This window comes from Podarcis bocagei (genome assembly GCF_964188305.1).
Source record: "Podarcis bocagei genome assembly, chromosome: 10".
NCBI lineage: Eukaryota > Metazoa > Chordata > Lepidosauria > Squamata > Lacertidae > Podarcis > Podarcis bocagei.
Window position 1 is genome coordinate 37,301,098 of NC_138135.1, and position 15,301 is coordinate 37,316,398.

At 43.0% G+C, this 15,301-nt stretch overlaps 1 protein-coding gene across 5 annotated transcripts in view; it reads right to left on the reverse strand.

The window, feature by feature from the left end:
• ANO4 (anoctamin 4) overlaps positions 1 to 15,301 on the reverse strand; it is a 146,500-nt gene that overhangs the window by 129,583 nt on the left and 1,616 nt on the right. For all 5 annotated transcript variants that reach the window (XM_081209443.1, XM_081209446.1, XM_081209442.1 and 2 more), the window contains exons 2-4: positions 8,828 to 9,251; positions 4,210 to 4,278; positions 2,756 to 2,995 (exon numbers count right to left, since the gene is read on the reverse strand). In XM_081209443.1, coding sequence (XP_081065569.1) covers positions 2,756 to 2,995; positions 4,210 to 4,278; positions 8,828 to 9,053 — 535 coding nt within the window. In that variant the 5' untranslated portion in view covers positions 9,054 to 9,251. The remainder of the gene's footprint in view (positions 1 to 2,755; positions 2,996 to 4,209; positions 4,279 to 8,827; positions 9,252 to 15,301) is intronic.

Genomic DNA, 15,301 nt, shown 5'->3' on the forward strand with positions numbered 1-15,301 from the left:
CTGGACTTCATAGCTGTGGCACCTGCTGTGGCATTCAAGAAGTTCTGCACCTGGTGCAACCAAACCAGTCACGGTCCCCTAGATCTGCCTTTGATAGGAAGTGGCCTAATACCAAAACATACCATGGGTTCAGTTGCCACTATTCATGATAGCCATGTTCTGCTTCCACAGTTTGGTGGCAGTAGGTCTCCAAATACCAGTGGGCTAGGAATAAGACATGGGGAAGGTGCTGTTGCACTTGGGTTCTGCTGGTGGGCTTCCCATAGGCATCTAGTTGGCCAGAAAGGGGAACAGAATGTTGGACTAGATGTTCAGCCTGATCCAGCAGGGCACTTTTCATTTTCTTACACTGACTGGCAGCAGCCCTTCATGGTTTCAGGCAGGAGACCCATTCCCAGCCCTTCCTGGAGACACCAGGGGTTTCATTCAGAACCTTCTGCATGCAAGGCATGTGCTACAGCTCTTCCACAGTGGTGCTGCGAGACTTGACAACATGCCTTCCAGGATCCCACCACCAGTACCAAACTCATCCCTGCCCTCCATTGTCCAACTGACTTTGGGCCCCATGTGAGACCCACAGGCACTCTGGCGAATTAAAGATGTATGGTGGTATGGCTTGTCAAGAACTTCATTCTGGAAGCAGTACACCTACTGTGAATAGTTTAACATCAACGCTATACAAGACAGACGACATGGGGACTACAGTGGTAGCTCTGGTTACAAACTTAATTTGTTCTGGAGGTCCGTTTTTATCCTGAAACTGATATTAACCTGAGGCACCACATTACCTAATGGAGCCTCCTGCTGCCACCGCCACGTGATTTCTGTTCTCATCCTGAGGTAAAGTTCTTAACCCAAGGTACTACTTCTGTGTTAGTGGAGTCTGTAACCTGAAGTGTTTGTAACCTGAGGTATTTGTAACCTGAGGTACCACTGTACCACAGTGGCAGCTTTGTTTGGGGGGCTCTCTAGGGGTTGTGGGGCCTTAGGCCTATGGCCAACAGACTAAATCTAGCAGCCCCACAGCTGCCCAACCCAGAGGGCAGCACACAATTTACACAGGACAGATATAATTCACTTTCTATGTGGTTCTATGTGGTTTGGCTGCTTACTGCTAAATGTGTAATGCTAATGTGCTGAAACAAACTGATTAATGAATGAACTTTTGGCCAAGCATTGTGTGGTTTTGCGCTTGTTCAATTGGAATTTAAATGGACCTGTGGCTACTGTAACTGGGCTGAGGAGAGCAATGCAGTGTTAAAATATCCATACCGAAAGAGTTCTCCATGGGCTTTTCTCTGAACAATCCTAGTGCCAACTTTGGAAGGTGATCCATTACAGTGAACAGGACATGGACCCACCAACTTTAGGCTGTGCTCAGGGAGCCCCCACCTGCCTATTTTTCTTTCCAGCCCAGGAAATGACACTAAGCTTCTTCCTGAGTCTCAGTGTTCCCCTGTGTACTACTTGGAAGGAGAAGAATGGGAACAAAACTAGAATTAGTTAACCACGCCTTTCATTGACTCTGGCGCCACCTACTGTTGTGCTCCCAATGGGAACCAATCATCATTGGCTGCTGCCTTTGAACAGCAGGAAGGTGTTTGAATTGGGGTGCGGGGAGGCTGACCCAGAGGGGCCAGCAAGTACCCAAGTGCCAAAACCGAGAGCAGTTTGAGAAGCCACTTAACATAAAACCAGGTGTTGAAAAGAGCTCATTCACTGAGAAGTTTAGTTGTGCAGTGATGCCTTTTTATATTTTTGATAACTACGCATTAACATGAAATATTTGTTGTATTTGAAAAGCTGCTACCTGGTAATACTCTTCATCCTTGTTGTTTATTAATTGCCAGTAAATACAACAGCAGCCTGCAGTTTGGAAGCCTGTTCCTGTCTGACGGCTAATGGGAATCCTAGCCTCAAACAGTGTAACTTTCATGCAAGTACAGTACTTCATTCCTTATACACAGATTTCTGCAATCATATACACACACACACACACACACACACACACACACACACACACACACACACACACATATATATATATATATATATATATATATATATATATATATATGCCACTGACAAGAAAGACATCATTGCACCACAAGACCTTGCTGCGTCTTTCCTCTATGTTCCATTGTGTACATATGAGTGACTACATGTTAACACTGCAAAACTTACAAAATTCAATAATATCTGCCTGAGAACTTTTATGAATGAGAATCTACCACTACACATTCAGAAATGACAAACCTATATTGACACATATAAGCTGTAAGGTAGGAAAGCTGCTCTCACCATCTCCACGTTTCAAAGCATAATCTCAAATGCCCGGGGGGCGGGGCGACAACCAAGTACAGTGGTACCTCGGGTTACAGACACTTCAGGTTACGTACGTTTCAGGTTACAGACTCCGCTAACCCAGAAATATTACCTTGGGTTAAGAACTTTGCTTCAGGATGAGAACAGACATCGTGCAGCGGTGGCACAGCAGCAGCAGGAGGCCTCATTAGCTAAAGTGGTGCTTCAGGTTAAGAACAGTTTCAAGTTAAGAACAGACCTCCAGAACGAGTTCTTAACCCGAGGTACCATTGTACCCCCTTGAAGGCAGCCCTGTATCGGGAGGTTTTCAATTCTTGATGTTTTTATTATGTTTTTAGATATGCTGTAAGCCTCCCAGAATGACTGGGGAAGCCCAGCCAGATGGGCGGGGTATAAATAATAAAATTATTATTGAAGAAAGATCCTTTACCTGTGTGGTCTTGGCTAAGGGTATCTTGGCTGCTGCTTCTGCTGCTGCTGTAAGAAGGCACTGGGGTGATAGACAGTGAAGCTGGGCAGGACAAAGGAGCAGATAAATCAATTTGTGGCTCAAAATGTTGGCACAAGCCAGTATCTTCATGAAACCAGAGAGGGAGATGGTGACCAACTTGAGAGGAGGGATTCTTCCAGTGAGAAAATCCAACTGCAAATTGACCAGCAGCATCATATCCTGAAAGTAAACAATGAATACATTTCTAATAAACATAAAGATATAGGACGAGCCTTACAGGATCAGACCAAAGCTTTATCTTTCCAACAGTGGCTAGCCGAGTGCTCTGGGGAAGCCCATGAGCAGGGAATGGAAGCAGCAGGCATCTCCTATTTTCTTTCTGCGCTAGCCACACTTTTTCAGAAGCACTCTGTTCCCAGACATGGAAGTCCCATATACTTAACCATGATTATGTGACACGAACAACCAGCAACTTGATTTGAGCAGAAAGTCACACCAGTGGGAGGTTTCACTTTCACATACCTTCTAAACACGTTAAGCACTCTTCCTTTAAGGCCTGTTGTTCAGGCTCGTAGACTTTATTCAGGTTGCCATCTATTCAGCTGCGTTCAAATATATGCAAAGCTGGAATTGCTACAATGAATTGAACTAAACAAATCCTCTCCGCATGGTGAAACAGTAGAATAGGCCATGCCTGGCCAGTTTTAAAATTATGATAAATGCGCTATTAAAATTACATGTGTTCCAACTACTAGAAACCAGTCTTCCAACATCAAGCACTGAAACAGTATCTAACAAAGGAGATCAAACTTTCTGATGTTGAGGGGTAGGTAATAAATGAATCTATTATCTTCATGTCTTTTAGCTTGCAAAATGTAGCTCATAATATCATTGCTAACAAAGTAGAATACATTGACTATTAAGAACACAGATAAGGTGTTTAGAGACATTTTACATATATGCCTAGACACCATGCAGATTCATGGGAGGGGGGCAGAGAACCAGACAGCCCATTTATTCGATGTTTATACTAAGTTTATATAAACTTAGTGTTTATCTAATGTTATATATAACGTTAGATAACAGATGTTTTTATTAGCATGTATAGTTCTACTTAAAACTTCTTTAGGATATTAACAAAATGTTTCTAGCAAGCACCCAAGCACTTTCCTCTTTTTTTCAGAACGCTGGTAAGTCCACAGCCTGGAAGTCTTAGCTGTCACAAGACGGGCCTCAGCAAGGTGCTGTACAATTCATGACTGCGCATTGTAGAAGGATAACCAAGGCACTTAAATTAAAACAAAATGTTCGTCTTTTCAGCTGAAGTAAAGAGAACTTTTATAAAGGGGGGAAATACTATTGCATTCTGCAAATAAACAAACTAAGCATGTGTGTGTATGACTGTTCGTGTGAAATCTCATTCAATTTCTTACCCATTGTAATTTGGCTGATGCAACTGGTTCCAGTAGAAAGACTACTGCTGTCATAGGAAGTTTCGTTTTCTAAATAAGAAAAAGAAAATTTAAAGTTAGAAATGTCAGACAGAAACCCCTTCAGGGAGCCTTTGGCAACTGTGCTGCCTGGAGCTGATGGGAGTTATGAATCCCAAACATGCAGAGGAAACCAGGTTGCCAAAGGCTGCCTTCAGGTGTCAAAAACGGTTATAAACCACAGATTGCCTCTGTCACCCACTGCTATTTTAAGAGGCTACCAATGAAAGCTTCTCTCCTGTAGCTAATAAAAAGCTTCAGTGGTCAGTTTTGGGGGAACCACAGCATGTAGGGGAAGGGTTAAGCCCCTCTCCTTATGAACCCAATCCTGCTTTCTCCATCTCCTTACAAACCTCCTTTGCAAAGGCCCATTGTGATTCCTCACATATATTCCGAATACATGCAACTCCCTAATGATGGAAACATTTTCATATCCCTTTCATATCAATTATTTCTACATATATTGTCAAGATCACATTCGACTTCTATTTTCCAGCCCCAGTCCACCATAAGACATAAAAGTCTCCTGAAATCAAGAGAGAAAGAGCTGTGCTTTCTGCATTAGCTTATATACCACGTCTCTGCCAACCCATCACCATGCTTGGTTTCCCGGGACTTCCGGGTTGGTGCGATCTGGAAATGGCGGATTCCCTCCGAGCTGCGGAGGGAATCGGCTCAACCGAGGACGGGTCTTGCCGCGCCGGCGACGCGGGGACCCTTAAAAACCGCAGGCGCTGAAGCCTGCGGACTGAAGACTCGGCGGGTGCCTTAAGCGCCCCCCGATCCACGAAGAGCCTTTTTAAAGGCTGCGGAGAGGATACGGAGGGCGGCGTGGCACTGAGAGTCGATCGCTACCTCGGCGGAGCGAAGCCGCGAGCCATGACTGGAGAGCGCTGACTTTCTTCCTTGAAATTTGGACTGAAAACAACAACCCGTGAGTAAGACGGAATTGGACTTTAAGAATATTATCCCGTGAATTTGAGACGACCGGGGGGTGTGCTAAAAGGAAGTCCGCACCCCCCCTTCTTGCAGACGATCTAAAGCAACGATATAAGAGCTAAGCTGGAGTGCCTACCCTTTGTGGGGTGAGTTGAAAAAGACATTAACTTCCAAGATTTGGTAAAGAAATTTTGAACTGGAGAGTGGAGTGTTGGAAGCTTTCCTTTTGTTGTAAACAACCCCCCCCCCCGGGCCCGGGAGCGTCCTGCTTTTGAGCTTGTGGAAGAGGTGCGGAGTTTGACAGCTGTCAAAGCTGTCAAACGGACAGTTCAAGTGGAAAAATCGTTATTTAAGATCCCTCTGGACTAAAATGAGTTACGATTGAGTTAAAATTGTTGGAAACAAAGTAATAATAACAAGTTGGAGGATTGTTGGAGAAAGATTACCAAGTAACCAGATTCCCTCTAGGGGGAAGTCTGTGAAATTACAATGGCTGTGGATGGAAAGTTACTAGTGGAAATCGAAAGAATGTTTCATCTGGTGGGAGTCTTGCAAGAGCAGAGTCTGGCTATGAATAAACAACTTATGACCTTGACTTCTGGAACAAGCAGCTCTGCTGAATGTATTGAGGACCTGGATGAGAAAGAATCCACAGCTGAATTCGAAATGATATCTAAAGAAGTGGAAGAGACTAAACAAGAAAAAGAGAAAGTAAAGTTGGGAAGCACCAACCAGAAGCTGGCATCTGTGGAATATAAACAAGGAGACCTTTGGATTACATTCACCACAAACCTGCGAAAGATGCAGAAGATGAAGGAGGAGGCCCCGGGAGCTTATGGAACACAAGAACTTAAAATAAAGAAATATGATGGGGGCCTCCACTTTGACTTTGACTCTGAAGAGGCAGACTTTGTGGAAATTTTCCAGCAGCTGCTTCCAAATGTACTTGTGGGAAGAGAATATGGTTGGATGGTGACAGAATTTTTTCGAGATTCGATGACCGACATAAAGGATTACCAACAAGACCGGCGGAGAGAGACTGAAAGAGACTTGAAAGCCTCGGACGTGAGGAACCCAGGCTAAGAACTGATATTTTGGACATGTATTAGGAAGGGACGAAAACCGGGGATGGGAGGGAGGGAAGAATAGAATTGTAAAAACACTCAAGACTTTTGGGTTTAGTTAATATGATTTTTATTTAAGACAAATTGGGAAATCAATGGAAGAGAACTGGAGTCCAACTTAGGAAAAATTTATTTTTCTTTATAGAAGAGGTAACTTTAAGATGACTAAGAAGAGAAATACCAATTTGCTGACACAATTCTGGGAATTGGGATGCATGAAGGGGGGTGGGGGGAAGTCAGGGAATAAGGTTAGGAAAGTAAGATTTTCTGAAATTGTACATGTTTTTGTCTTTTGTCTTTTTTGTGTGTATATGTCTCTATAAAAGGTGAAAAACCAATAAAAATTTCTATTAAAAAAAAAAAACCATGCTTGGTTTCCCATCCTCCAGGTCACAGCATTAAAGCCATCATTTTGGAAAACAGTGGCTTGTTTCCCCCTCACCCATGCAAGGCACACCTACTTTAAATGTGGGGAAAGAGCAAAAACTATGTGACACCATTTACATAATTGCAGGAATATTTCAAAAAAGAAAATGATGAGGGGGCTGACATGGATTGGGATTTCGATGGGCGAAGTGCAGCCCCATCTCACTCTCCCACCCTTTCTGCAGTTTCTGCCCCCAAATGGCTATTGCTAACCAGCAAAGCAAAAAAATTAAGGGAATAAGGAGGAAGGCAGCTCTTCAGATAAGCAAACCTCCAGAGCATATAGTGAGGTTTGGACAGAATACTTTAAGTGCAAATAAGTGACTTTTCAGATAGCAGCACCTGTGTGTATTTGTAATGGTCAGCAGTTATAATGGGTATATTACCCTGTGCCTTGTAGAACAACTTCAGGAGAAGAAAAGGCTAAAGAGTAAACCCTATACAAATCCAGGCAGTTGGATAGCGTCTTGTACACCTCTTTCCAGTAACTCCGGCAACCAAGCTGTTGCCAAATGTATTGCTCTGCTTTCCCACATCAGCAAGGCTGAGAGGGGAATATTGTTGTCCGGGCAGCCCTGGACCTCCATACACACTGCTTCACAGGCTTGCACCTTGGAGGGGTTACCTCGATGCCACTAACACAGCATAAACAACGCGGAAGGCATTAAGTACACCTTTATTCAAGAGCTGTAACTCTGTGCCCCCTGCTGGGGTCCCAATTTGGATTTTGTGGTGGGGGGCACATCACCTGCTATCTATATAAATAGGAAAGCTCCCATTCATACCAATGGATGTGCTGCAGCAGTTTCTGCAATAATTCCAACTGCTGAAGAATGCTTTTTGTGGAAACCCCTTAGATAAAAGGAAAGATTTTAAATTGTAAAGGAAAAAATCAAAGGCATCACTGTAATTAATAGCCATTATACCTATGTGCAGACTTGTTTCAGCTATTATCTCATGCCTAAGAAATATATCAATATACATTACTCTTAATCCATCAAACTGTGCCCATATTTGTGTGTCAGTGCGATGGGCAATAAATAATCTAAATTTGTTAACCAAAGAATGCTGCCTGTCCCAAGTTGATTTATGCACGCACACCTTCTGTATGTTCAGGTTGCTGACTAGCAGTATATCTAGCATGGCTGATTATAAGCACTTGCCTGAAATAAATGCTGTTGCTTCTTCTTCTTTTGAAATAACAAAATATTCTCGGTTTTACAAAATTGACTAGCTTCTTAAAAGCAAAACCAAACCATGCTTTATGCAGTCTCCATCTCTTAATTTGCTGCAGAGTGATTTAAAGCTCTCTTTCCAACACACAATCAGCACCCCAGCAGATCTCCTTGCAGTTATGAATGTTCCTCAGACTATATACACTAATAAATTATTAACAATCAGAAATGCAAAATAATAGGGCAAGTAACCCTATCCTGAACCGTAGACAGTTAAAGCAAAATACAATGACAAAGGTGAGTGATATACGTTGCACGTTTAAAAATTAACTTTTAACTATGCTACCAGAGATGTAAAGAAAATAAGGAGCCCCCAGACATATATGTTCAGAGCACTTCTACACATATTTACTCAGAAGCACTACCGTATTCAATGGGCTTACTCCTAGGTAAGTGAACAGAATGCTGCTCATTGTCGCTATGAAATTCCCATGATTCTAGCATCTCACTGTATCCCTCTGAAACCCCCACATGTGGATGCAAAACTATAATTAATTCTTCCCACCTCAGTTAACTGAAGCGAGTCTATCTGTCATATCCATTCACAGAGACCCTCACGCTGAGGGGGTTTCAGAAAGGTACTCAATCAAGATAAGTTCCTACAAGTGGAGAGAGGTGGGGATCTTTCTTCCCACCGAAGCATGAAATACAATCTATCTAGCACAAAATTCCCCTAGGAAATATGTCCACAACGACCACACATCCACACAGGACTCATTTTCAGTAGCAAAATAAGGTAAGAGCTCCATTTGCTTCTCCCAGTTGCAACTAGTAAAGTGAGCAGTGCACATTTCAAACGCAGTAAGCTGGTTTCTATTTGTTTGCTTGTTTGTTTACCATATTCAGCTAGCGAAGCCATTCTGCTGACTTTCTTGGGGCTGTTGCCGGGGCTACAGAACATCGCCAGGTCTCTCTGAGATGTCTGCAGGTCATCCCCCTTTGCTGCCTTCTGGATAGGTCCCATTTTGCAGCACCTCTGGTCCCCTGGACGTCTACCTGGTTGGAGTTTCCTTGGTAGGTTCCAGTCTCTTTCTCCAAATGGCAAAGTACACAGGGGCCACATATTAAACAAAGAGCCTCTCCACTGAAAGTTCTCTCCTTCTCTCTCTTTCACTCAGAACTGCTTGGAACAACTGGAGGTATTTTCCTCTTTCAGCAAGCAAGGTAACGTGTGCCCTGCTTTCCTTTCACGTGATGCACCTACTGCTGCTGCTGCTTCTCTGAGTCAGATCTTTTACAGCTCTCGGTAAGGTGCTCTGTTCTGGATTGGAGGGGATAGGAAAGCAAGCGGCTTAAATTGACAGGTAGATAAATAGATACAGATATATCTTTAAAAAGAACAAGAATCCTCAAGCAAGATCCTCACTAAAAATATCTTCCCTTTAAGCAAACATGAACATACTGACATGGGGTTCCTCCAGATGACATGTTTACAGACCATTGATCCTGATTTGCTTGTGCAAATCTTACATGGATTTGCTTGTCTGGAGATTGTAAAACAATCAGCGTTCAGTTCTGATTATGTCCTTCTGATCTGTGGGGAAGTTATGCATTTTGCTGTCAATTGATTGCTACCCACACTTTCTAGTACATTTCCCCCATTACTTTCCTAACTGCAAAAAGACAAATTGTTGCACCAGAATGCTTTAATCCACTTCTTGCACAAACCTAAATTCTCAGTATGTGATTGAATCCTTCCTGGAAAAAGGTGACAATCTAGAAGTGACCCCCCCCCCCACACACACACCCTACACCTAAAGAACAAATACAGAACATAGGCTTAACAATAAGCCATGCAAGCTGAATTTTTGTATAGATGCATAAGCTGCATACACACTGCTGTTTACTTTGCATCTGATCCACTCTTACCGCTGTTTTGGGAAGTGGTATACACACGACGTCAGCTACAATCCATATCTGCCCTATCTTTATCCTGTCATTTCTTAGGAAGCATTGCCTTTTGACGCTCTTTTCCCCAAAGCAATCATTTGCAGATGTGAAATAGCTTTCACAGCATCCATGCTTTCACATCAGACATTATCCCAAACAAAATGGTTTCCAATGGAAGAGCTTTGTGTAGTCAAGTTAAGAGATATGGTAAGAACAGAGAAGGAGCAAATGGCTGATCTAGGCCAGCATCCTCTTCTTACAGTGGCCAACCAGAAACTTGCAAGCAGGACCTGAGCCCAATAACACTCTCAACTCCTGCAGTTTCCAGCAACTGAGGGTATTCACAAGCATACTGCCTATGACTGTGGAGGCAAAGCATAGCTTCTATCATGGCTAGTAGTCATTGACAGACATTATCCTCCATGAAGTTGTCTCTTCATCTTTTAAAGCCATCCAAGTAGAATCACAGAGTTGAACCTTGTAGTCCAACCCTCTCTGCTCAATGCAAGGAATCCAGAGCTAGCACATCCCCAACTGAAATTTCCCTCTAGAGACTTTGTCCCATTGTTGAGTAATGCCAAGGAATGTAGATATATCTGTGATGTAATGGAATGGAAATGTGAAAAGTGCATTTTCTTCGTCATACACCAAGCAGATTAAAAATGATCTTATATGGTTCTCATTTAAACTTTCTTTTCATTGCACACATAAACACTCATCACCAAGTACATAAATTTCCAAAGCAGTAAAGCTGTTATTCTATTACAGTTAGCAAAATACTGCATTCTCCATTTATATTGTTTGCTTCCATTTTTAAAAGATCTATTTTTGCAAAACATCTATTTGAAAGCTTCTGTTCTTTTATTGGCTAGGAAGCAGCTGCTAAGTGACCTGAATAGAGAAAACAATTGGGTTTTATGACAATTTTTTCAGGCAAGTCAGTAAGATTAATTCTGTTTCTTCCCCGTATGACATTCCAACTGACTTTTTCTTACTGCTTTTAATGAATAAATACTTTACAGGTGCACATCTATATACCTTATGAAACATAAGGGACTTGCATTCTATTATGAACATGGGAAGTTCTACAAAATATCTCAAGACCTTATGGATACATACATTCAACACATTAAAGTAACTTATATTTTCAGATCACTCCCCTACAAAATATAGCACAGTTCTACACATCCAGAGTGCAGTTTCATTTCATCCAGGAATGTGGAACCTGCGGCTTTTTATATGTTATTAGATTACAACTCTCATCATCCCCAATCATTCACTGTGCTGCCTGGGGCTGATGCGAGTTACAGGCCAACTATGAAGGGAAGTAGGTCTGCTGCAAAGAGACTATTGGAAGACAGAGAAAGCGAAGAGAAAACAATAAAATGGGTCTGGCCCCCAACTCCAGAGATGAGTCAGTAAGAGGGAAAAGAAGAAAGGACAAGTAGAAGCTATTGCTCAGGTAGTATAAAAAAAGGGTGAGAAACTATAGCTGTCAACTTACAGATTTGAAAATAAGGGACCGGCAGCCTCGAAAATAAGGGATCAGCAGCCAAAATAAGGGATTTTAGTCAACCAGCAGCCAAACGAAGCCTCAAGCGGTGGTTCCCACAGCGCAGCAACCTGGCAAAGGGGATGCAGCAAGGAAAACCACCATCACCTCTCTGCTGGGAAGCGCTGAGCAAAGGCAACGCGGCCAATTTGATCGACACAAGGCATGCAAGCTCCACCCCCCAGTTGTTCTTAGACTCCTTATTGGGTGAGCAACGCAGCCAAGCAACACAGTTGGAGCCTCCCTCCTCCCTGGCCGGCAGGGAGGGAGGGAGAGGAGCTGCTTCCTTTGAAACCCAGGAAATTTAAGGGACATCATCAATAAGGGACAGCAGCGGGACACGGCGCTGGGATAAGGGACTTTCCCGCCAAATAAGGGACGGTTGACAGCTATGTGAGAAACTAAACTGCCCAGAGACGATAAGTAAAAACAAACAAGAAGTACAAGCCTCCCCACCAGCTGATTCTCTGGAGGTAAGAGACCACCAGAGGGCAGTGCTTCTTTTCTTTAAAAAAAAGATTAAGGGTACTCTCATTTTGACTCAAGAAAATCACCATTTTATAGTTCAAATGGGGGGAAATAAATACAGTAAATGGACAAAAGTACAAAGATTCACAAAATGTTTAGGGGTATGCGTACCCCTGTGTCTCCCCAGAAAAAAAGAACTAGCTCCAGTTTCCGAGGACTCCAGGCACCTTAGGAGCTGGCAGAGATATTCACCAAAGCCAACAGGAGGAAGACTATAGTCAGAGGGCTCCATCATAATCAGAGATACCTTCATGCCCTGCTTGTGACGTTGCCAGAGGCATCTGGCTGGCTAGCTACTGTCAGAAACAGAATGCTGATCTGGCTAGACCGTGGATGGGTTTGGGTAAAAATGAGTGAGATTTACACTTGCAAGAAGGTTCCTTTTGACATTTAGTAGTATTGCTTCATTGGACTCCACACTTTTACATACAGTGTTTTCATCCCATCCTAAACAGTCTGAGTACAAGTAATGGCAGGTGGTGGCACAGAAGTATCAGTGAATGAGACACTGGAAGGTTCTGGTTTTGACAAATCTTTTGAGGACAGGAGCTCTGCAACTGCCACAGCCACCAAGAATTCCCGTGTAAGAGGCAAGGAATCTCAAACTGGAATGCTAGCAACAGGACCCAGACATCTCAGACTAGGTACACGTTAGTGGCTTGAAATTCAGCAAGGCCCTTTCCCCTCACTGCATTTCAAGTTGTATTTGCACCTTGCTAATACCATATTGGCCTGAATATAAGCCTCACTTTTTCCCCAAATTCCGACCGTGAAAAGGTAAAGTGCGGCTTAAATTCACGACCTTACAAAATTTGCTTTTACGATATCACTGCTGAAACAGACATACAGTAAAACGGAATGGGTGTGAGTGCCTGCGGAATTTTATGGGAGCTGCTTATATTCAGGTATTGTCTTTTTTCTCCCCCCTCCCCTTGAATTTTAAAGGTGCAGCTTATATTTGGGTGTGGCTTATATTCGGGCTAGTACGGTAGGTAAAAGGTAAAGGACCCCATGATGGTTAAGTACAGTCAAAGGTGACTTGGGAGTTGCAGCACTCATCTTGTTTCAGGTTGAGGGAGCCGGCGTTTGTCCACAGACAGCTTTCCGGGTCATGTGGCCAGCATGACTAAACCGCTTCTGGTGCAACGGGACACAGTGATGGAAGCCAGAGCACACGGAAACACTGTTTACCTTCCCACCGCAGCGGTACCTATTTATCTACTTGCACTGGCGTGTTTTCGAACTGCTAGGTTGGCAAGAGCTGGGACAGAGCAACAGGAGCCCACTCCGTCGTGGGGATTCAAACCACCTTGTGATCAGCAAGCCCAAGAGGCTCAGTGGTTTAGACCACAGCGCCATCCGCGTTCCATGGTGCACCTTGCTAACACACCAGAGATGAGGCAGTGATGTCTTCTTCCATTATCTGCTTGGTTTCCCTGTACCTGCCCCCCCAAACCCCCTCCTATTCATGAAGCTGTCATCTGCACATGCACAAGGCTGTCTCAAATGTACACACCTCAGTTTAAGTGCAAAGTGAATGTGGATTGTGTTTTCAAATAAGAGGAAACTGGAAACACATCAGACAGCAGAAACTACAGGATAGATATGGATAGTGGCTATCCTCATGTGAACATGGTTTCAAACACCAGCCATGAGGGCAGGGGAGCCAGAGTAAATGGTAATATGTTCACAGAAAACTTCCCAAGACAATTTGACAGCAGAAAAAGCTGCTGTCTGCTATGCTGCAGCGACACCATTGCAGAGAACCAGAAGGTGGTATTGCAACTGTCAGCTTATCACAAGACAAGAGACAGATATAGTTCCACTTTGACGTATAATGCTGCTGCCAGATCTAGAATGGCCCCGCAGGCTAAGCAACTATTATCATGACTGTTTATTATTATTTACTGTATTTATATAGGCAACTCAATTAACATAGGCTCTCTTGGCTGAAAGAAATATAAGATGCTGATATTAATGCAAGTCCCCAAAAATAAAGGGCAACATGAAAACTGCTATTGTTATGCCACAGAAAGGAAGAGGCAAAACCAGTTAAGAGCCTATATTTGAAGGTCACAATTTTTTCCCAAAAGCCTAAAAGAATAAAAAGGTGTTCATTCATGCGGCACAAAAAGGCAGGGTGTCTTTTCTGCAGTTAGGGTGCCACCACTGAGAATCGGGTGTTCATCTGACAGGCACAAAAAAACAAGCCCTTAGTATCACTGGCCGCTCATGTAGAATACTCTGCCAATACAGATTCAACAGGTGCTTTCTGTTTCAACTTTTAAATGCCTGCTTAAAACTATCCTATTCCCTCAGGCTTATGAAGGCAAATAAAAAGACACCTTTCCTTAATTTTTAACCGAATTCAGAGTTTAACCTTTAAATATGGGTTTTATTGGATGGTTGTAAATTGCTCTGATATTTTTTTATGAATAAATATAAATAATAAATAAAGAACCTCTCTCTTGCCCCCTCTTCACCTCTTGTTGCTCAGGCAGAAGCGGAGCTGCAATCTCCCCAGCTTGACCACTTGTCTTTCTCCAGATCATAATTCCTGGCAGTGAGAACACACCAGTCTCTACCAAACTCACATCATGCTCTTGCACATTTTAAAAGCAGTGGTTCTATTGCTTGCAGTGGCCAATTCGAGAAGAATCAAAATGCTGGCCCCACATGCCTGATATCAGGTGCACACTTAAAGCACAAAGGTCTACATCCTACCCAAATCAATGCAAAACCCCCACTTTCTTTAAGATCGCACCCAGGTCTAATATCAGGAGACAATGAGGAAGCCAAAACTGCTTAGCATGCTTTCTAAAAACTTGCTGCGCTCATTGCTCAGTTTTGACAGCAGCAATAAATACTTTCAAGGTACTTCAAAGGCTCAATTTCATAGCGCGTACACAAATACACATAATTTATTATGGCCCTGTTTCACGGGTTCTTGTAGAATGCTGGACTCAGCAGAACTGAGCTGCTATTAGACATACTATTCATCAGAATGACACTTCACAATAATTAGGTTTTTCCAGCTGCAATCACGTTGGCCCATACAATGGACTTCACAGCATCTGTATTTTTGAAGGGTAAACAACAACGACCACAGTTCTTGTAACCTACGATCCATTAATAGCTATTTAAAACCAAACACTTTATGCACAATGTAATATTGAATCAATACTTTTATTGGCATTTCTAAAGCAACTAGTGGCACCTGCCCTGTGGAACACCCTCCCACCAGATGTCAAAGAGAACAACAACTACCAGACTTTTAGAAGACATCTGAAGGCAGCCGTGTTTAGGGAAGCTTTTAATGTTTGATGCATTATTGTATTTTA